The 23,162-nt window shown below is 41.9% G+C and overlaps 1 protein-coding gene across 15 annotated transcripts in view; it reads left to right on the forward strand.

Moving 5' to 3' along the window:
- OBSCN (obscurin, cytoskeletal calmodulin and titin-interacting RhoGEF) overlaps positions 1-23,162 on the forward strand; it is a 192,026-nt gene that overhangs the window by 69,450 nt on the left and 99,414 nt on the right. For 8 of the 15 annotated variants that reach the window (XM_075044005.1, XM_075044010.1, XM_075044031.1 and 5 more), the window contains 17 exons: positions 501-767; positions 2,473-2,745; positions 4,139-4,405; positions 6,630-6,896; positions 7,748-8,014; positions 8,636-8,896; positions 9,475-9,741; positions 10,120-10,383; positions 11,322-11,588; positions 12,670-12,936; positions 14,276-14,539; positions 15,281-15,547; positions 16,377-16,640; positions 20,746-21,009; positions 21,348-21,611; positions 21,927-22,190; positions 22,713-22,976. In XM_075044005.1, coding sequence (XP_074900106.1) covers positions 501-767; positions 2,473-2,745; positions 4,139-4,405; positions 6,630-6,896; positions 7,748-8,014; positions 8,636-8,896; positions 9,475-9,741; positions 10,120-10,383; positions 11,322-11,588; positions 12,670-12,936; positions 14,276-14,539; positions 15,281-15,547; positions 16,377-16,640; positions 20,746-21,009; positions 21,348-21,611; positions 21,927-22,190; positions 22,713-22,976 — 4,518 coding nt within the window. The remainder of the gene's footprint in view (positions 1-500; positions 768-2,472; positions 2,746-4,138; positions 4,406-6,629; positions 6,897-7,747; positions 8,015-8,635; positions 8,897-9,474; positions 9,742-10,119; positions 10,384-11,321; positions 11,589-12,669; positions 12,937-14,275; positions 14,540-15,280; positions 15,548-16,376; positions 16,641-20,745; positions 21,010-21,347; positions 21,612-21,926; positions 22,191-22,712; positions 22,977-23,162) is intronic. The other 7 variants (XM_075044018.1, XM_075044114.1, XM_075044069.1 and 4 more) reach the window with 4 other exon arrangements.

Here is a 23,162-nt window from a genome sequence, read left to right on the forward strand (position 1 = left end):
AGACCTCGCCAGTACCTGTACAATGGCATTAAACTTTCCTGGAAATACTTTACCTGCTATGTCCTGTGACAGGAGGTGGACCTGGTGATCTTGTTAGATCCATTCCATCTAATAGGATGAGAGGAAACAGCCTCAAGTTGTGCCAGGGGAGGTTTAGATTGGATATTAGGAAAAACTTCTCCCCCAAAAGGATTGTCAAGCACTGGAACAGGCTGCCCAGGGAAGTGGTTGAATCACCATCCCTGGAGGTATTTAAAAGATGTGTAGATGTGGCACTTAAGGACATGGTTTAGTGGTGGACCTGGCAGTTTTAGACTTATGGTTGGATTTTATGATCTTGAGGGTCTTTTTCAACCTAAACGATTCTATGAATCTACATTCTGTGACTCTACAAGTGGGGGCAGAGGGCATTCAAGACCACTCTGTATGCTCAGGACTTGTTTGGGTAACAAATCTGTCTCTGTCTCTCTTTTTTTTTTTTTTTTTTTTTTTCCTTCCAGAAAAACCTAATTATTTTGTCAAGGAACTCTCAGATCTGAAAGCTGATGAAAGTGGAACTGCAGTTTTTATGTGCCAGAGTGAGAAACTTGCATCCTCTGTAGTCTGGAGGAAAGGCATAGCTGAACTCAGGACTAGCAGGAAATACGAGATCACACAGAAAGGACAAATCCTCCAGCTGACCATAAAGAACTTGGAGAAAAGTGACAGTGATACTTACACCTGTGACATTGGTGATGCCCAGTCCAGAGCCAAGCTAGTCGTGCAAGGTACGGATGAGAGGAATATGACTGTACATCGCGTTTCTCCAACAGGAAACATCGTATGTGTAGGCAGATCTGTTTCTCAGCATATGGGTAGCGGGTCCACTGATTTCTGGCTCCATCTCATTCATGACGTATATGCACAGGACATTTGGACAAAAATATAGCAACATGGAGCTGGACATGCAGAGCAATTTGTCAATTTGAAGCAATTATACCTGGAGTATTTTGGGTATGATTTAAACCCCCAAATACTGATGTGAGGAGAGGCTGGCGTTCCTGCGTGTACACATGATGGCTATGATTCAGCGTGCCTGCTATTAGATGAGGGAAAAATTATTCTGCCTCCAGGCTTTTCTCTATGTCCCTTGATGCCTCTTTCCAGTAGTTGTTTCCAGGAGGGGATGGGTGAATGAGTGGTCCAGGAATCTTTAAGTGCTTAATGTCCCTCTGCCCCTTAGAGATGAAGGGTACAACCCAATCTCCAGCTGAAGAGTACAACCCAGCAGCTTTTATTTGATGCTATGGCTGTGAATTAGCTGTGGTGGCCAATGCTAACGGCAGGGTAGAGTTTAAGGGGAAGGAGTGAGGTCGGGTTGTTACTGTTCCACACAGTTCCCTGACTGGGAGAAACCCTTGAGCTGAAAATGATAGAATCATAGAATAGAATCATAGAATCATTTAGGTTGCAAAAGACCTTCAAGATCATCGAGTCCAACCATTAACCATGCCCACTAAACCATGTCCTGAAGTAAAATGATGAAACATTGAAGAGAATAGGAGGAATGACTCAAGAATAGTCACATGGAGATGCAATGGCAGTGTCCACTTATTAATTATTATAGTTAGTCCTTAAAGACTAAGGAATAAAGCCAGGCTCCTCTACCTCTGATCATCTGCTAGAGCAGCCTTGAGAAGCGAAGAAGTGTGCTTAATCCCCACCATGGCCTCAGGATCTGAGCTACCTGAACTCGCTGTGAGGTTTCTAACACCAACTTTTCTGAGTGAAAAAATACTTGTCTGTCACAAAGCTCAAGATGAAAGTGAAAAATTCCCTGTACTGGTTTTCTAAGTAGGAGCAACTTCAGATATATCTCTGCATACAGTGATAACCTAATTTTATTTATTTATAGTTAGGTGTATATCTATCTACGTCTATACAGGCAGGTTTTCAGGGCTGTTGTTTTGTTTCTTTTTACTAAAGCTGCAGTCAGACACTCTTTCCACTTCCCATTGTGTTTATGGTTGGACTAAGCTCAAAGAAGGTGGGGGCTGGGTGGTCCTATCCCATAGAAAGCAAGTTATATTTGCTCTAGAAAAACAGAGGGGTTGTCATGGAAGGGGTCATCTGCTTAGTGACGTCTAGAGCCCAATGATGCTGTCAGAGACGCATCCTTTCAGCCTTTCCAGGTAGTTTCATTAAGAGAAACTTTATGATGCTGGATTTGCATTGTACTGGCTACTTGTTCTGCTATACGTGTTCTGGTGCTTTGGAGTTGTCTTCATCCTATTTTGGTGTGTGTCCTGTATATATTATCTTCCTGTGAATGGTTTTTGTGTTCAATAACAGCAGAATTGTGTTTCAGTCTTCTGTATCATGAACATATTTCTTTCTTGAAATACTCACATGGGGAATCTTGGAGTTTTCCGTATCGATTTTCATGCTAGTAACTGAAGATTCCCATAATTGATATATCTATGTTCCTTTCAGGCCAGAAAGTGCTAATAACAGAAGACCTGGAAGATGTCACTGTGTTAGAGGGAGAATCTGCCATGTTTAAATGCAGAATCTCTCCTGTAGACTATAGCAAAGTGCAGTGGTTTTTGGATAAAACCCCACTCCATACCAATGAACTTAATGAGATCCAGTCTCAGCCTGGTGGATATCACCTGCTAACGCTGAAAAAACTCTCACTGAAGGACTCGGGGGTCATTACATTTGAAGCTGGTGATAAGAAAACATCTGCCAGTTTGGTTGTTAAAGGTAATTCAATCATAAAAACTTCAGGAGAGGAAAGAATGCATAGAAATAAGTACGGGTTAATGTGGGTAGGTGAAAAAAAAGAACAAAAATGCTACATATTTGGCCCTATCATATGTATATCTGTGTATGTTCAAGAATAGCATTACCTATGTAATGAAGGTAGGGCTGGGGAATGAATACTTGGTAATCCTGGGCAACTCTCAGAGTATTTATTGGACCTTAGATGGGAACGTTATACTATAGTGATGGTACATTGGATGCCTTGCCCAGTTTTCCTTGAGCTGAGCTGATAGGGTGATAAATGAGGTGAAATCAAATAGTTTAAGGGGAAAAGAAAAAGTTCAACCAATATGTTTTTAATTTAGTTTTCATTGTTTGAAAGGCAACATTACGTGTGTTCTCTGCTATTCCTTTTTGACAATGAATTGTTTTATCTGGAAAAGTTAAACTGAGTTAAAACTCCAGTGTTAGTCTACTTCTATAGCAAAGGAATAAAATGAATGCCATGCAGCCCAAGACTGCAGGATTAGAGAGGTGTTTTCTTACTGGAAACATAAATATTTCTCATGCCCAGAGTGTAAAACATACAGTCTCCACTGTGTCAGATCATATTCTCATTCTTTTCAGAATCGCCACATTTATTGCAAAGGCCTTTTTTTTTTTTTTTTTTTTTTTTCCCACACACAAATTTGCCCATATTTTGCCGTGCTACAGAAGTGCAAATGGATTTTTTTCTGGAGGTAAATTAAAGGTCTTATTTGCAAAAGCTGATTCCTTTTGGTAACGCTAATATGTGACGCTATAGTACCAAAACCAGGTTTTGGTCTCCTGATTGATTGGATTTTTATGAAATAAAAAGCATTAAGCTAGGGGGGATAAGATCTACCTTGGCCAGTTTAGCTATTGGTATCTAGCTTAGGCCACTTCTATAAGCTGTGTGGAAAGACAAGCATATCAAAGAGCAGTTCATCTTCTCTGTCCTAATGACCTATTTTGGAAGTGAATATCTGGTCTCTGGAGGTGTCTCTCATTTTCCAGCAGTTATAGAGACATCCTACATGACCAGTCTGAGCTATCTGCCTGGTTTTTAGAGGACTCGTACTGATGAGATGAGACCTGCTCTAGATGAGTGGCTTTGAGAAATCTGTATCACACCTCACTTCACGCAGAATTAACTTTTCCGCATTCAGTTAGAAGGTTCAAACTAATCAGCTCACGGCATGACTGGTACCTTCCCAAGGGCTTTATAGTCATGAACAGCAAATCATTTGCTACTAACCTTGACCTGTAGTTTTGATAAAAATAATCTTGGGTGTAAATCTCACAGATTACTTGTGATCTGAAAATCCACACCTCTTCTGAAACATCTCAGATGGTTTTTATGTGATTCTAGAGAAGCCCTGCACCTTCACAAAGGAGCTCCTTGATACTGAAGTCACTGAGGGAGAGGATGTGATCCTTCACTGTGAAACCTCCAAATCAGACAGCCCTGTAAAGTGGTGCAAAGACGGGAAGAGCCTTAGGAATTCTTCCAAGTATAACATCAGCCGGTCGGGATTTGAAGCCAAGCTTGTCATTCACAGGGCAGAAGAAAGAGACAGTGGCAGATATGAGTGTGAGGCTGGAGCAGCTAAAAGTAGTGCGGTTATTACTGTCAAGGGTAAGAACGTTTGGAGTGATGCTTTGGGTCCTAACGCGTCATCTAACACCAAGGTCAGAGTAATAAATTGAAATGATTAAAAACATGAAACTATACTGAAAAGGAACCTCACGTCTTTGCACCACAGTGCAGGAGAGGTTCTCATCAAGTCATCTGGAACAGCACCCAGAGGGGTGACAGAATGTGAAATAGGAAAATCCTTCATCTTACCTGCTTTTAGCTCTGTGAAAGTTAAGTGCCTAAGCTCCCTAGAGAAAAATGCAATGGGTCAGTAGAGGACAGTGGATGTCTCCGTAGGAGATCCACCCAGCTTAAGAGGTAATCCAGAGAAAGAATGAATCGCCTTCTGAAGCTGTCTCCACTGATGGCCCTCTCCAAGGAGGGAGCTCATACAGCCACATTTGTCTGGGGAATTGCTTTAGGCAGCCAAATTTATTGAGAGTAACACACCCAAAGAGCGTGATCAGGCAGGAGGTGCTATCTGAAGGGTTGTTCTCTGAGCTGAAGCAAAAATTCTTTTCTTAGACACATGAGACTTCAGTGTACTTCCCTGAGCACGTTGGATAAGCACCAAGTATGTCAGGCAAGCATTGGGTCTGAGCTGGGTCAGAACCGGGCTCATCTATTACCCACGTTATAATTGCTTCTGCTTGTCTTGAGTCGCTGCCCCAGCCTGAGGTTGAGGAGGAGCTCGGTTTCTGTGAGCAAAATCGCTCATTCACGTGGGGAGGTTTGAGCAGGTAGAGGGAGGTTGTGAATGGCACAGGCTGTGTTTAGCCTTGACCGGAGGATATCCTGCATATATCTGGTATAACACACTTGGGAAGGGTGGATTGCAAGCTGCACCTGGATTAGAGAAGTCAGTGTGAACAAAAAGCGTTTGGGTTGTTGGAATAGTCAGCCTGAACCTCAGAGCATGAAGAGGGAAGGAAATCTGCTCACAGTATTTATCTAGAGCACAAAGGAACAAGCCAACTTCAGGCTGAGATCTGCCGTGCAAGGAAAGAGAAGACCTTGGTGATGTAACGAAGAGGAGAGGTGATGGTTAATGGTTCTGATCTTCTATGTCTTTCTGTAGCACTAAGATGTTTCCCCAATACCCATTACACACAAAAGAAAGATCTGTGTTGACTTCAGCAGGACCTGGATCTCACCCATGATGAAGAACAATTTTCTGTTAGAAAAAAATGCATTCCTAATGTTACACAACAGCCCCATTTTTCCCTTCACAGAGAAGGGTGTGGATGGATGTAGGATTTAAACATACGGATTCAGATCACCAGTAGATGTGAAGGAGTCAAGTCATAAGAATACCTACAACAAATTACATTATTGTAGCTTTCCTTTATCTATTAGGGTCACACCAGAACAGCAGAATACAAAAACAGAAAAAAAAAAAGTCAGTAGCCATGTAAGACTGAGTATCCCAAACTAGAGGTAAAATGGGAACAGAAGAATAGGCTGTAGTTTCTCAATAGCCACAGGACCTCTGCATCACGAATCAGTAGCTGACTTGCATATTCATAAGACATCAGAAGCCAGGAAGAAATTGATTTTTTTTCATGATCTGAGGGGAAAACGTTTCGCTTGAAGTTTTTTCCCAATAAGTGCCTTCCCTACACTAGCTCACCTTAAAGCCTTGAGTCCCAGGCTGTGACAGAGCTTGCACAGGAATCTCCACAGGGACCTTTTCACGTACAGCTGTGCTTTCCTCTCTGTGTTTGCTCTGTGCTGTTTTTAAGTCTGCATTCATGTTGGATAAAAGTATGTTGTGGGTTTTTTTATAATGAGAAATCAATATTGCTTGTCATGACAGAAAGTACTTTGCCATTTCTCTGTGTCCTCTGTGTTATGTGCAAATTGACCTCAGTAAAGTTTTACGTTTTTTGTGCCAGTGGTCCAGCTCTGACCACCCGTCTGCAACACGCTGTATCATGAATAGCAGTACAGCATTTGCCACTAATGTAAATAATGACAACAGTAATAGTAGCAATGTCGTCAACAGTAGTTAGTGATTTAAAGGAAAATAAGCATATGGTTTCAAATATTTTTTTGCTGCTGTAGAGTACTGGCAGCCAGATGTGAGTTGTCAGAACGTTTACTGTTTGCTAGTGCTTTTCCATTCCTGTGGTTTTCTATCTCGATAACAAATCCTGAAACAAAAAGGGAAAAGCGATTTCCAGTCTTGTGTGTTTCCTTAAACCTTTGCAATATTCTTTTTCAGAATTACCAGTTCTTTTCAAGCAAGAGCTCCAAAATGAAGAAGCTAAAGAAGGAAAACAAGTCAAGCTGACCTGTGAGCTCAGCAAACCTGATACACCAGTGAAATGGATGAAAGGAGACACTGTTCTCTATGCCAGCGAGAAGTATGAATTTAAGCAGCATGGTACTGTGGCAGAGCTCATTATTCGAGATGTCAAATCGATAGACTCTGGGGACTATACCTGCAGCACTGGGGAACAGAAGACCACTGCTCGGGTGAAAGTAAATGGTAGGCAGAGTTAGATATGTTACCGCACTTTCTTAATGCATTGCTTAATAGAGCTTCTATTAAAACCACACAGCACTTTGTGGCAGTGCAATCTACAAATTCATACATAAAATTTAACGGTAAAACTGCATACTTGTAAGCACCTGCATATATTTCATTCATGTAATCTCAAGTTATGTACCTGGGACTTTAAATCTGTAACTTTCCACTGAGCAGAAAATACGTAAATGCAGAGGGTTCATTTTCTATACCCTACGTGCTGTAGTTCCTGACCTAACAGCTATTTTACAAGTCTGTGGTTAAGACCGGAGTTAGAGATGGTGACCAGGAGCATTGGAGCACAAGAAGATGAAAACATAAGTCCAGTCCCTGGCAAACTGCAGGTGGCCAACCGATTAATGTTTAGACCCCTAAATTCCCCCAAACATCCTTTTTAAAGGCTCTCAGATGCTGCCTGAACTCCCCAAAGCCCTTAAAAAAAATACAGTACCTTTAGTAGTAGAGCAAAAGTAGTATATGCTGGAGCAGAAAGCAGGAGAGATATAGGGTATGAATACTGTCTCAGAGCCCTGCAGCAGCAGGGAATTCGTTAGGCGAGGATGCCCAGATGCCTCCGCAGGGGTCCTTATTAAAGATGAGAGAAAATTCCCCCATATTCCTAGGAATCCCCAGTGAGATGATAACATCTGGGGGAGAGGTTTCTTCCTGCTCCCAAGCAGTATCACCTTGATGCCACGCAGCCAAAGGAGAGTCTAGGGCTCATTTGGAAAAGGACTGGTGTTGAGGGGTGACAGCTATCATTGTACAGCAGGTCAAAAGGGCATCTCCTAATCCCTGGTTCTGTCTTCTAGCTGTGCCTGTCCTTTTTAAACAAGCCCTGGAGAACACAGAAATGGAAGAGGGGAAATCCGTCTCCTTGCGCTGCGAACTAACCAAAGCTGATGCCACCGTGGTGTGGAAGAAGGGAGAAGCCGCGCTCCAGGCAAGTGCCAAATACGAAATGAAGCAGAAGGGGACAGTGGCGGAGCTGGTGATTCATCATGCAGAGCCAGAAGATGCGGGAAGATACACCTGTGACACTGGAGACCAGCAGAGCACAGCCCACGTCAAAATCCATGGTAGGAGTAAGACACCTGCTTGTGACCACTTGTTGTTCTTCTTGCCAGGGTCCTGCTAGCTCCTGTGCATTTATAGTGAGCATTCGGGAAAAAAAGAAAGGGATCAGTACAAACAAAAGGCAGCTCTGGCTAGGTCCGTTATGTTCTCTGTTTTCTAGAACAATAACTTCATGTTAAAAAATAACAATCAAATATACCTGATAACAAGATATCTTTCCTTGCCTCTGAAATAACTGTTCTGCTTTCTGCTCCGGACAGACGTGCTTGTCTGAGCTCTAAGCGGGAAGGTAAGAAGGGCCTTAGCTACACGTTTTGTTAAAGAATATGCAATTCTCTTCTGCACTTTCTCTGCAAGCTTTTCATGCGTCTGTGACCATCAGCATTTGGGCAGCAGAAGGGTAATTACCTTGATATTCTAATTATTGGGAAAGAATTGTTTTGTTTTTATTGCCTCCCAAACTCATGGTGTGCTATTGTAAATGAAAGTAGACTCCTGGAAATGCAGGTAGGTCAGAGCTTAGTAGCTGTGCCAAGAGAATTTATTTTGGTTTTAAGTCCCATATGACGTCACCAGTTGGTCATGTTGTTCCTAAATTAAAATGAGAATGCTTCGTTCTTCAGCCGTCTCTGCGCTCATCAAAGAGCTGAAGAGCGTGGAAGCTGTGGAAGGTGGGACTGCCACCCTGCGATGCCAGCTGAGCAGAGAGGTCCCCGTGGAGTGGAGGAAGGGGCACGCTCTTCTCCGGCCGAGTAACAAGTACAGGATGAGGCAGGAGGGAACATTGGCTGAGCTGCTGATCCATGATCTGGACGCAAGGGATGCTGGAGACTATACATGTGTAGTGGGGAACCAAAAAACCACAGCGGCCTTATCAGTGAATGGTAAAAAGTCAGAAATAAGCCATGAAACTCTGGAATGTTTTTGTCCATCTCTTCCCTCCTTCTTTCTGTGCGTTCCCTCACAACACCTACCTTTATGTCCTGCTTCTACTTTTTTCATCCTTCCACTTTTTCATGTTGCTATGTCACTCCTTTCCCAAGTCTCCATCCACGATCAGCTTTCACTATGCCCCATGTTGTGTGTGTGTGTGTGTTGTGTTGTCTTCTCACCTTTCCTCAAGTGAAGGGTGCTGACATACATGCATGTTTTCCTGAATTAGTATGGAAACGTAAGATTCCTTGGGATTTTCTGTTAAGGAGAGTTCATCACCTTTAATGGTGAGGATAAGTGTGTCATTTGTATGCATGATCCCAATCAAGATCACACATCCTTTGACTCCCACAGAACAATTTACTAGAGATTTTTTTACCAGCCACAAAAAAAAAAAGGCAGATGTGTTTAAGGATAAGGGTCTTGGAATAAGGCTTAGGTAGTCATACGATAAATCACAATTCAGCCTCTGACCAGAGATCTGGGCAGGGCCTTGGGTTGCAATCCCTTTTCGTTCTGCATCTCTCAGCCCTGCCAATCCGTTTCAAAAAAGAGCTGAAGAACGAAGAAGCCACTGAGAGCGGGACGGCCACGCTGCAGTGCGAGCTGAGCCAGGCGGCGGGCTCGGTCGAGTGGAGGAAGGACGGGAAGGTGCTGAAGTCAGACAGCAAATACAAAATGAGACGGGAAGGGCGTTTTGTTGAGCTGGTCATCCAAGACCTGGACTTGACGGATGCTGGGAGCTATACCTGCATGTGTGGAGACCAGAAGACAACAGCTGCTTTGAGAGTGAATGGTAACCGTTCTACCCCTGTTTCTCATTAAGCCCCAAACTTAGCATGTTTGAGAGCAGTTGCGGGTCATCCGAAGCCTGGTCAGTGAGATTTCTTAGAGTTTTCATGTTCTCGACTCTGTGGTGCCAGAGAGTCATCCTATTAGAGAATATCCCCCTGTACTTTTTTTTTTTTGTAAGACAGCGTTGCTATGTTGTATGTTGTTTTCTCTAATTTATTTTTCCCTACTCTAGGAGGCATTACCCCCCTTTCAACTATATGCACCTAGCAGTAGTGCATTCTTGGTTAAATGTATACACTGCAGCCCAGTAACTCACAGAAGAGTCCAGTTCCTTTCAATCTAGTGCTGATTCCTTCTCTGTTGGTATTGCATCCTTCAGCCTTGCCTATCCTCTTCCAAGAAGAAATGTCGAAAAAGGAAGCTACAGAGGGGGAGGCAGTCACTTTGCACTGTAAACTGAGCAAATCAGCCCCGGTCGAGTGGAGAAAGGGGAATAAGGTCCTCAAGCCAAGTGAAAAGTACAAAATAGAGCAGGAAGGTCCCTTTGCAGAGCTGATGATCCGGGATTTGGAATTGGCAGACGCTGGTGATTACAGCTGTGTGTGTGGAGATCAACAGACTGCAGCTGCTTTGACAGTAAATGGTAAAAAGAAATTCTCAGCACATGCCCCAAGTAAACCTGTGTAATTCCAAGATCTCTTCCTCTTTTTCTCCTGTTTCATCTGGTCCCTGTATACTTTCTATCCTTCCCCCTGCTGATTAATTTTTCTATCCTGTTTTCCTTCTCACTCTTTCCTTTCACCTGATGCCCTCCTGATGCGCTATTTGTCTTCCCAGGTGCTATGTTCAAATGACAAGTGGAGTACACGTCCCCAACTCAACACAATCTCCCTAGTCCAGTAGAGCTGCTTGTTTAAAAGTTTTCCCATAGGGTTTGACCTAAAAGTGGGAATAATATTTACTTTTTGTAACTTAGTTACACTTGTTGCTCCTAAGAGGAACAAGTTTCCGTCAATGTATGATGCTACACAAGGACTATCTTAATGAAAAATAGCCTTTTTTTAAGCTCCTGCTATTCCCAGCCCTTTTTAACCAATTTTGGCTTAACTCTTCCAAAGCATTTACTTTATCTCTGCAGAAAGCTGACAGTATGTTTGTAACTGCTCTGTTTTAAGGGGCTCTATTTATAAATATACAGACAGTGCCGTGAATCAGGCACTTCTGTAGAACTGCTGTTTTTCTCATGGGAAACAAAATGCTCTGGCTGTCATATTGAAATACGGCCTCTACTTTTACCCCTTTGTTTTTATGGTGTATAAAGTAAAGGATAGATGGCTTGTCAACTAAGTTTGCAGATAGAGAGGCTTGCTTTTAAAGCAAGTTGTAAAGCGTGAGGACAAAAAAATTAAAAATTAGACTGAATTCTCTTTTTAAATGTTAGAGATTGGAATAAAATCCTGGAGTGTGAAGAAGGTCTTGTGGCTTCAGAGACATGTGGGTTCGGGGCGATAAGAGAAGAGAGCGAGTAGGTCATGGCTTTCTCAGCTTTGATGCCGTGTCCGTATTGCATTTACTCTGCAGTCCTGCCTGCTCTTTTCACCAAAGAACTGACAGATGAAGAAGCCACAGAAGGTAAAAGTGTCTCTCTGCACTGTGAGCTGAACAAGGCTGCTGCTAACGTGGAGTGGAAGAAGGGGTTCAAGACGCTCAAATCAAGTGACAAATACAAAATGAAACGCAAAGGCGTCGTTGCTGAGCTTATAATCCAAAATCTAGACGTGACGGATGCTGGGAATTATTCCTGTGTGTGCGGAGACCAGCAGACTATGGCAGTTTTAACAGTACATGGTAAAACAAACAAAACAAGACACATACTAAAAGTAACTATCCCGTTTTCTCTGTTCTTTTGGACAGATACCTGGTTACCCTACCATCTCCTTCCTTCTGCCAGACCCTTATCCCCAGCTCGCTGATGCCAATGAATTGCTCCATTGGTGTCAGTGCAGCCGGGGTGTGTGGCACAAGAGGGGTATCAGTGTGCAAGCTCAGAGTACAGGCAACCAGGGTTGCTGCTACTGTTTTAATTAGGGTCCGTCATTTTGCTTTTCCCTTGAAAGTTCCTTTATTAGACTCCCCGTTATGCTCAAGCCCATTAAAATGGGTTGCCTCTAAGGGATCATGCCTTAGGGATTTTAAGGTTTCATAAAATTCCAAACAGTTAGGTTATTCCCTGGAATCTTATTCCCATACTCCATTCCTGGGACAGCAAGGTGCTTTTATACGTACTGGCCAGTTGTCATTGCGTTCAGTCACAGTCTTGTGTAAAGCAAGCCCAAATCTTCTAAGGGACGACCATGCTCAGGGAGAAGTTTGATTTTTACTGCAACTGATAAGTTTCAAAGGATATGTCAGTTCAGGTGAAAATGCTTGTTTTCCCACCATGTATTGAAATGAACAATTTCATTTCAAACTGACATTTAGAACAAAACTCCAGTGTTTCTTTTTTTATTTTTCCCCATGTACAATGTCTTTTTGTTTGCTTAAATATGTGAAAACGTAGCAAACGACCTCCCATTATGGTTTAAAAAGTCATGTAAGGAAACCAATTTTTTTCAGAAATTTCAAATTAGTATTTATTCTTTTTGCTTGAAATTTCACAGGAAAAAAAATTGGGGTTTTCTACTTCTGTTTGTATTGATTTGTGACTCTGAGTACATGTAAAATACCTCTGCAGATTACTGCAAGCATTGAAACCTTTCCTGGTGATGACATTTCTTTCCTCATACTGATTTATGGAGACTATCGAGACTCTATGTTCTTGTATCGATAAATCATTTCCAGATAAGAGGGAAAAGGAAAATTAAACATTGATGTTTAATTTTAACTCTTTGGAGCATTACATCTCACTGCTCATATTGCTGTCCTTCAGCTTTGCCTGCATTTTTCAAAGAAGGATTGAAGAACAGAGAAGCCACGGATGGTGCAACAGCCACTCTGCACTGCGAGCTGAGCAAGGTCGGTGTCCCAGTAGAGTGGAAAAAAGGGGACAAGACACTCAAACCGAGTGATAAGTATAGGATGAGACAAGAAGATACCGCCGCAGAGCTGTTGATCCGAGATCTGGTGGTAGAAGACACAGGAGAATACACCTGTGTGTGTGGAGATCAGAAGACCTCGGCTGTCTTGACAGTCCATGGTAAAAAGCCATTCTCCGTTATGATAGCAGTATCTCAGGCGATCCCTTTTCTCTGAGAGTTTTCTTTCCCGCTTTGATGTTTTGATTCTGCAGCATTTTCTTGGTTTGCTGGCTGTGTTTCATCCCATCACCCACTGTCTGTTAGTTTGAAACTGATGGCTTTATAGCAAATTAAAGAAAAGGTGTGAGAATTTCTCGTCTTAGACTGCGCTTTTTGAAAGTGAAAAAGGCATCTGCATGTAAGGCCAAGAGTGAGCAGATCTCCAGCAATAAGATTATTCTCAGAGGGTTTGTACTCATGTCTCACTGATGTCAGTGGATTTCAGTGCTTCACTTTCCTTCAGGTTCTTTAAAAAAGCTGAGCTCAGTTAGTGAGAGGTTTTTTCCATTCAGGAACAGGTTTTTTCCATTTCAGGACTGTCCTCCTGTTTTGCAGGACTGTGATATATTCTGCCAAGGAAATGGTACTTTCCAAAGAAAAAAAGCCCCAAACCATTATTCCACAGGTCCTGATTCAGGGAGTAGTGAAAGAGATTTTGTTCCTGTGTCTGCCGTGGGGAATAGCGATGAGCTTTGGTTGCCCCTCCAGAAGAAGCAGTTCACATACAGTTCCAACAGATGAAAGAATGGGTTTTATTTGAGATATATCTTAAAGATAAGATGCTTCTAAGGACAGGGGCAAAACTGTGGAGGCAAAACTCTCTTCTCTCAGATTTTCTTCATGCTTTTACTTCCTCTTCTTTCTCCCAGCTGGAGGTACTTCTATTCCTCTCCTCCTCTGAGCTGGCACTTTCTTCCCTGTGCAAGTCGCTTCCTTTTTACTTTAGTGGCACACCACAAGGCAACTTGCTGAATGCTGCTAACCCCCACCCTGTATTCCTGATATTAGAGCCTTTATGTCCTTGGAAATGGTGGCTGAAAGGTGCACCTGAAGTTATATTACTAATTTTTTTTTTTTCTGAGCCAGAAAGATAAATTACGGTGTCAGGAAAGGTAGAGATCTCCAGCTAGCAGTGCTGTCATCCGGGGCGATGACTTTCAATCAAAAGTCAGGTCATTAATGTTCAAGATAGATGATTTCAGTCTGAAATAGGTAGGGAGGACTACTGGAATCAGCTGGGAAGTGATGAGCATGCTGCAGAAGTCAATGTTAGAAGCAGGTCATGGTGGCAATTATCCCGGTGAGAACCTGCAGTAGTTTTCTAATAGGTGCAGTTTTCAAGAGTATGTGATTTGTTTCCCCGTAATAGTGAAGGACTGGCCTCAGGACCTAGTCCTAAGTTCCTCAAGGTCTGGTTAATGATTTTGACGTCCTCTCTGTTTATATTACGTCCCATAGCTTTGCCTGCACTGTTCAAAAAAGACCTTGTCAATGTGGAAGCCACAGAAAACGGGACGGCCGTTCTGCAGTGTGAGCTAACTAAACCCACTCCGGTGGAGTGGAAGAAAGGGCAAAAGGCGCTCAAGCCTAGCGAGAAGTACAAAATGAGACTGAAGGATACCATTGCGGAGCTGACCATCCATAGCCTGGAGGAACAAGATGCGGGAGATTACACATGCGTGTGTGGAGACAAGATGACTACTGCATCCCTGACAGTGCATGGTAAAATACATGAGTTTAATAGGGATTTTGTGCTTTGTCATCTGTGATCTCATACAGGATCACAAACCAGTCTTGATCCCGTCTGTTATTTTAAATTATTGTGCCACTGTATCAACCACTGGGAATCTCTTTTACTGAAAGTCCTTCTCTTAGGACTCAGAATTAGCACCATACAGTCTTTTCTGTCCCTGTTCTTTCATGTTAATGGAGTCTGGAAGCAGATAATGAAGAACTCGGTGAAGTCATAAATAGCACTTTCAGTATTTCCATTAATTAATTCCTCTAGGCATATCACTGAGATTTTACTTGTTTTTCTTGAATGGAATTGAAAGGTATTCTGTTATGATGAGAGCTGAGAAAGGCAGGTGAGAACGAAACATTGCAGCCTGAAATTTTAAATAACATACTGTTAATTTTAATTGTTCATCTGATCTTAAGACAGAGCTGTGCGTAGTTCCTTGAAATCTTGAGATCAGCTTTCTGTTGTTCTATCTTAAAATGCCTTTAAAGCATACCTTGCAGTACTGAAATTGTAGTTTTACAACACTGATTTCCAAATCAGTTGTGACATGCTGAGTGTGGTGTGTTGCAAAGCATAAGGCAGGGATGAAATCAGGTTTGACCCCCAGGTACTGTATGTTCTAAAACTTTTAGTGATTAAAGGTTTTTAATCCAGTGGAGCAGTCAAGATTCGGTATTTCCTCAGTTTTAAAGTGCTCTCTCTTCACCTGTGATCTTCAGCCCTTCCTCCACATTTTAAAAAAGAGTTGAAGAACGTGGAAGCCACAGAAAATGGCATGGCCACTTTTTGCTGTGAACTGAACAAGCCCGCAGCGGCTGTGGAATGGAGGAAAGGAGACAGGGCCCTCGAGACAAATGACAAGTTCACCATGAGATGTGAGGGCACAACTGCTGAGCTGGTGATCCGTGATTTAGATCTGACAGATGCTGGAGATTACACATGCTGTTATGGAGATCAGAAAACTACCGCTGCGCTAAAAGTGAACGGTAAAAAAAAAATAATAATAAAAAAATATTACAAATTAATTGGATTATTTTCAACCAGCTGGGGTTTTTTTTAAGAGCATAGTAGTATCAGCTTTGAAATTGCAGCCCTGTTTCTGATGAATTTAGCAACGTGTGGTTGGACATGGGCATAAATGCCTGAATGCACTAGTCGGTACCAGGCACAGATCAGGTGTTTGTTGCAAAAAAATCAGATATTCACCTTGGTACTAACTCATTTTTTGCTCATGTTCAGTAGCAGTTGCTGAAAAAGGAAAATCATATTATTGTTATGTTGGTTGTAAAGATGTTACAATCCTAAAATTGAGACTATTACTATTTGGCAATGAGATATTTTTTATATGGTTTTCAGTGTTTCAGAATAATTTGACAGTCAAATTCTGCTAGACCACTAACTGAGGAGAAATCTCATGGAAAAGTGAGATTATTGCCTCAGGTATAGTTTCATTTATGAACTTTTTCAGTAGTGATTTGCATTGTGATAGAACTTAAGACACTCTAGTTAGGCTTTATTTTCCATCGTGGTAGGCGATCCTTAATGTAAGGTAGGACTCAGTCTTGCAGAGCCTGAAGAAGTAGAGATTGGTTTGGTTCTCCATTTCATGCCATAGACCATACCATAAAAAAGCTCTGACTTATGAATCGGGTGTTTTCCAGCTTTCCAAAGTCACTGTTTTATGGTTCTCAGAGTGGTTATCAATCCTACTTGATTAGGGAGGGCATTGCTTGTCACGTGTGGTTGACAGACCACAGATAAAGTTTCTTGAATAGCTGCCATGGTCATACATTCTGCTCATTTTGAACTCCTCAGCCTTGCCTGCACACTTCAAGAAAGAGATGAAGAATGAAGAAGCCACAGAAGGTGGAACAGCCACGCTACAATGTGAGCTATCTAGGGCTGCCTCTGTGGAGTGGAAAAAGAAACACAAAGTGCTCAAACTGAGTGAAAAATATACTATGAGACAGGAAGGTACTACAGCGCAACTGCTGATCCATGCTTTAGAAGTCAAGGATGCTGGGGAGTATACCTGTGTGTGTGGAGACGAGAAGACTACTGCAGCACTGACAGTGCATGGTAAAGAAATCAGAAATGAGAAATTTTGGTGTGATGTTTCTCCCATCTCCTCTGGAAGCCTCAGTACTGACACGCAATGAGTTCTTTCTCTAATCTTGCCATCATTAATTCTGTCAGTAACAGATTTTCTTGGTTTTTATTGTGAATTTTATCTAATTCTAATTAGAATTTTAGTTCCATTGATTATACTAACATTTTCCCTGTTTTCTTCTCCTTGCTCTTGGTGGTGCACGGCTATGCTGCTTTGCACCACACTGAAGGCTGAAGGGTGCCACGTGCTTGTGTTTTTTGTTCCGTTTTGCTTACTTTGGACTTGACCTTAGAGAGATGGAGCAGCAGGAACATTCATACCTCTTAAAAAAGAGTGAGCTTAGATTTAAAGTTATATTAGGATTTGACAGATAATTTTAAATAATGCAAATAAAACTTCATTCAATGCAACTTTTCTATATAACTCTGAGCAAGGATCATGTAGATTTGTATTCTGGTATTGCAGAATACTCAGTGTTATAGTGTAAGAGTACTTCACAGTCCTCAGTCAAATTCATCTGCAGGCTTTCCTTGGAAGAGAGGGAAACTTTATTTCTGCTACTAACATAGGACAGCAAGAAGTAGTTTCAGCCATCTTGCTCACCTGGAGATTCAGTAGGTCAATGAGTCGATTTCTTTGCTTTACTGCCCAGACCTCTTTATCATCATATTTGCCAATAAAACAAGGATGGGTTCAGCCTTGAACTTCCAATTTAACCGTGGAAAACAGAATTAGAAAGGACCTCTACAGGTCATCTAGTCCATTCTTGAGCCCCAATTTGCCATCACCTCTATCTAGCCTGCATTTAAAAACCTCCAGTGGTGAAGAATCTGCAGTTCCCCGGGACACTCATTCCACTGCCTAGCTATCACTACTGCCAGAAAGTTCTTCCTAATTTCAACAAAAGTCTTTCTTGAGCTTGCTTAAGTCATTACTTCTTGTCCTATGTCCTGCAGAAGTGGGGAAATATTTGCTTTTTTCTTCTTTGTGAAACTAAGATTTGAAATTACAGATTTGAAAACTTTCATCGTGTCTCACTTCTGTCTTCTCTTTTCTGGACTAAGCACCTTCAATCCTTTTACTCTTTCTTCATAGGTCATGTTTGCTAGACTTCAGCTCATCTTTGTTGCTTTCTGGACCATCTTCAGTTAATCCACATCTTTCTAGAAGTGTGGTGGCCAAAAGCAGACTACAGCGTTCCATCCAAGTCTTTGCCAGAGTGGAGTAGGATGGAAGGACTTCATGTGTCTTGCATGTGACACTCCATTTTATACATCCCTGTTATGATGACTGCTTTATTCACATCAGAGATGCATTTTTTGACTTGCATTTGCTCCATGATCTCTTGTAACCCCAAATCCCTCTCTGCAGATCTGCTGCCTATTGTTCTCCATCTTGTATTTGTGGTGTTGATTGTTCCTAAATAGAATATTTTGCACCTGCTCTTGCTGAATTGCAGCCTATTTTTTCACCACTGCTTCATCAAGATCTTCTATACCCTAATCCAGTTTAACAAAGTGCTTTCACCTTCCCTCCCTTCTCACCTTGACATCATCTGCAAAGTTAATGACAACTCTGCATTTCATTGTCCAAGTCACTAAAGAAAATGCTGAATAATACTGGGCTCCAGAGTACTGAGGAACTCTGCTTATCTCATTCGTTCATTGTGAGTGTAAATTACGGTTGAATATTCTTTGACTGTGGTTTTTCAAATTAGTAGTGCTTCCTACTGTAGTTCCACTTATACCTAAGTTAAAGTAAGAGCTTTACTAAAATAAAATTGTACAGCATATACTGTGTCTCTCTTATCAGTGAAGCTTATTAATCTACATCAAGAAATATTACACTGGACCACTCCTTCATGGAAAAAAAAGCTCTTGGCAAGTCCAAGTGTATTGCTACAATGTTTTTCAAAGAATTAAAGTTAAGCTGAAATGGCCATAATTCCTTGGATCCTCTCTCTGCTGCCCCCTCTTCTCTTTTTCCAAGACAAGCACTGTGAACGGGATTCAGCTTGTAGATCAAGACCGGTGAGTATTCCTAAATCCACATTTTTGTCAATGGAGATCTAGTCAACACAGTCAATGGAAGTCAGCGAGACATCCAGTTCACCTTACAGCAGACATTTATGTTTGGTCAGCAGATAGCTCTGTTGGCTCCATTGACTTTGCCTGGATCTTTCTTGACTGTCTGGAAGCTTAGACCTTTGGTTTACATGGTAAGAACTAATGTGTATATTTCAATCTGTGAGACATTTTTCACCTCTGAGTTTCTATTTTTTCTGTATTTTTGGAACATCACTCATTCTCTTTGATTTCTGCAATGTAACAGTTAATGTCTGATATTGCTTGAGCCTGTATTATGTATTCCAGGACAAATTTCATCACACCGAGGTGCTTTGAGAATATTCAGTTTATTTAAATATTCTCTAATCCCTTTTTTTCCCCTTATCCTAGCCAGAATTCCTATTACTTTCTTAGCTATCATTAACCTTTAATATTGAAGAATTAAACACTTCAGCTTTCCCCGTATCACTCACCATCAACTTACATTCCTGAAAGAGAGGTAGACCAACTTCTCCCTTCTTCCTTCTAATCTACTTACAGAATGACATTGTATTATTTCTGCTTCCTTCTAGTTTAGGTTGGCCAGGTTTCTGGGACTTGCATGCTAATATTCTGATACAGCTGAGAGCCACAAGTTGAACTGTGAGCAAGGACAAAGAAAGCTCCTGGAATAACGATCTTGGCACCCGGTTGCTGGGTACAACTACATACAGCATTCAGCTGCGTCTGGAGACATTTGATATCAGCATCATTTTTCAGATTACCTTCCAGCCCCTCTTTCATGTTGGTCTCTTTGTCCATGAGGTGACAGAGTCCAGGAGTGGGGAACTGCCCTTCACCTTCTTGAGACATGCAGGGAACCTGGCCTTTCTGGTTTTGCCTCTACATTCCGTAGTATTTCCTATACATTCTGTAGTATTTCTTTTGCGCTTATCTAAACCTCCCGTATTTTATAGGTCTCTTGAGTTTCAGGACATTGAAGAATCTGGGGATTAGGCAGGCTGTTCCTGATGATCCTTGGAGTGAGGTAGTCTCTATAATTATGCCCTTTATATTGTTTCTTTGAGAAGTTTTCCACTCTCTTAAACTACCTTGTCCTTTGCGTTTGCTTCTGTTTCATCATAAGTAACAATTCTTGAATTATTGAAGCTTGCTTTCTTGTTGCCCACAGAATTTCTTTTTGCTCTTCTCCATTGTTACTTGTCCTAAAGTCCATGAGCTTCTCCTGCTTCATAATTGATGTGTGCCCAATTATCTTCCACATCTGTATTCTCAAATATTTATTTCTTGCTGGTTAGAATCAGGACTTGTCCTCTCCTGTTCTTGTGCATATATTCTATATCCAAAAGTGGTCCTCACCCCATTCCAAAGACTTAGCAGACATTGTCCTATCCTACTGCTCCCATAGTACATATTATAACATTACCATCCAGTCTGATGTTCTGAATAGTTCTATTGGATGTTCCAAAAGGGACAGGGTGTTAGGATACATCTGAACTTCCTGATGTGAAGGTCTATAGCAGATTTCCACAATGGAGACATCATCTTTCTTTTTCCATTTTATTGTTACACAAGCACTTCCGAGAGGTCTCTCTGATTCTGCTCTTCAGCCTCATTCTAACTCTCAGGCTAGGTCCATAGGCATCCTTAACGCATAAGGTAAAGCCTTTTCTTTTTCTCTTTAGCTTTTTTCCCCTCATCATGGTGTAACCTGATGTATCACTTTTCCTGGGCTGAATTACACTGAGAAAGTTATATTTTTGACCATACATAAAGTTTTCCCATTCCTGCTGTTTATTCTCCATACATCTCTAAACCAATAGGCAAATTTACCCACTGTTTGAGACCCTTTTGTGGCTATGATACAAATACAAATACTATCTTCCTTCTGTGAGATGAACCTCCTGTCAATAACTAGGCATGGATAGATACTGGTAAACATCAAGGTTCATTTTTCTAGTGGCCAAGAACTGCATATCATGAAAATGTTTGCTCCTTTGTTTCTCAGCCCTTCCTGCTCTCTTCAAAGAAGAGTTAAGAAATGAGGAAGCCACAGAGGGTGAAGTGGTGACTCTGCACTGTGAGCTGACCAAGACCGCTTCAGTGGAGTGGAAAAAGGGACACACAGTACTCAAACCTAGCGAGAAATACAAAATGAGGCAGAAGGATGTCACTGCAGAACTGGTGATCCATAATCTAAATGAGAACGATGCTGGTGATTATACCTGTGTGTGCGGGGATAAGCAGTCCACAGCTTCCTTAGCAGTACATGGTAATAACCAATTTCATCTAGATGTCCTCATTATGGAGCTTATGGTTTGAGTTCATTTTTTCTCCATGTTCATTGTTACCTCTGCATAATTACTCTAAGTCTGACTTTGCACATCATAGTCACGAGAATTAATTTGCGTTTTGTGATTTAAGGGAGAAACCTTCACCCCATCTCCTAACACAAAGTGGTTTTAGGACCTGATCCCTAAAGCAGACGTGAGACCTGTCCCAAAGACAGCTCCCCACTGATGCCCTCGCCTTTTCTCCCCCCACCCCTACCCTTGACCAGCAGGCTGTGTTTGCCGCTCCATTTTAACCCTCTGTCCGTTGCATCCTCAGCGCTGCCTGCACGCATCAAGGAAAGCCTGAAAGACGAGGAGGTAACGGAAGGTCAAGCAGCCACTCTGCGCTGTGAGCTGAGCAAGGTTGCTCAAGTAGAGTGGAGAAAGGGAAGCCGTTTGGTCAAAGCCAGCGACAAATACAAAATGAGACAGGAGGGCACAGTCATGAAGCTGCTGATCCATGACGTAGAATTGAAAGATGCTGGAGAATACACTTGTGTGTGTGGAGAACAGGAGACGACAGCTGCCTTGATAGTGCATGGTAAAAAACATTATATATGTGTGTATATATATATACATCTGTATTATTGTGTGTTTCTCTACCAGCTCAGCACTATTGGTTGTGTGTTCACCTGTGGCTGAATTTGTTTCTTTAAATTTGTAAGCTGTCTCTAAGATCTGGTTGCATCCAGGCTGCTTTTCTGTTTCTGTCTATTGGTTTGTCCAATATCCCGGAATTATGAGGAAAGGAAACTCCACCCTCAAATGTTCTCTGCTTCTATACCACCCCATCCCTCCCATCACCTGTGAGCTACGTGTCATTTTTAACGTCCTCTGTCTGTTTTGTGACCTTCAGCCTTGCCTGCACTTTTCAAAGAAGAACTGAAGGACCTGCAAGCCACGGAAAGCCAAACAGCCACTCTGCGCTGTGAGCTGACCAAGGCTGCAGCTGTTTCATGGCAGAAAGGAAACAAAATACTCAGGGCAAGTGAAAAATACGTCATGCGGCAGGATAATACCCTTGCTGAGCTGGATATTTGTGATCTAGAGCTGAAGGACGCAGGAGATTACACCTGTGTGTGTGGAGACCAACACACGACGGCTTCTCTGACAGTGAATGGTAAATCCATCTCACAGATGACTGTTCATTTTTTGTTTCTCTGAAACATCCTGTTGCTATATGAAGTGTTCACCTACCAGCTTTTTCCTAGGTATTAATTTGTGTTCAGGAAAGGAGAACTTCTTGCTCTGACGTTTAATTTTGGTCTGATGTTCCTGAAAAGGGAGCTGAGGACGTGACTATTTCTCCATGCAGACAAACTGTTATGTTGTAATTTTAAGGGAACAGCACCTAGGATGTGCTCCTGTCCTGCCCCCATGGAGGGTGGCCTTGTGATAAGTTTTTTTAGGTTGCATCTTGAATCTATCCAGCTTGTTGTACTTTGACCTGTTAGCTCAGCATTTCTTTTCTTACTGTCACTGCTGGATTTAATTTTCCAGATCATCTTAATGATAACCTCAACCTCAATGGTTAAAGTCCCCGACTCAGCCAGGTTTGAACTTCAGTTGAGAGTTTGCGATGCTGATCACAAATGCAGATGTCTTAGTTTATATACACTGTCTAATTACTTTCCATTCCCAGCCCTGCCAGTGGTTTTCAAGGAAGAACTGAAGAATGAAGAAGTCCTAGAAGGAACATCAGTCTCTCTGCATTGTGAATTAAGCAAAGCAGCTCCAGTACAGTGGAAAATAGGGTCCAAGGTGCTCAAAGCAAGTGACAAATATCAAATGAGACAGCCTGGCACCACCGCAGAGCTAGTCATTCGTGACCTAGAACTAAAGGACACTGGAGATTACACCTGTGTGTGTGGTGACCAGAAGACAACAGCAACCTTAACGGTTCATGGTAAAAAGACCTTACTAAAATTGATAAACAGCTCTATAGGCTTGAATGTGTTTTTATCACTTTCTCTTCCTTCATTCTATGTATAGATAATTTCTTACTGAGAAAGAATAGTTCAGGGCAAATTTGGGGGTCATTATTAATCTGTCCCCCTTTAAGAGGAGAAAACGAGATGTTTCTTTCTGTCCA

The sequence above is a fragment of the Buteo buteo genome, chromosome 2, assembly GCF_964188355.1.
Source record: "Buteo buteo chromosome 2, bButBut1.hap1.1, whole genome shotgun sequence".
In the NCBI taxonomy this organism is placed as follows: Eukaryota; Metazoa; Chordata; class Aves; order Accipitriformes; family Accipitridae; genus Buteo; species Buteo buteo.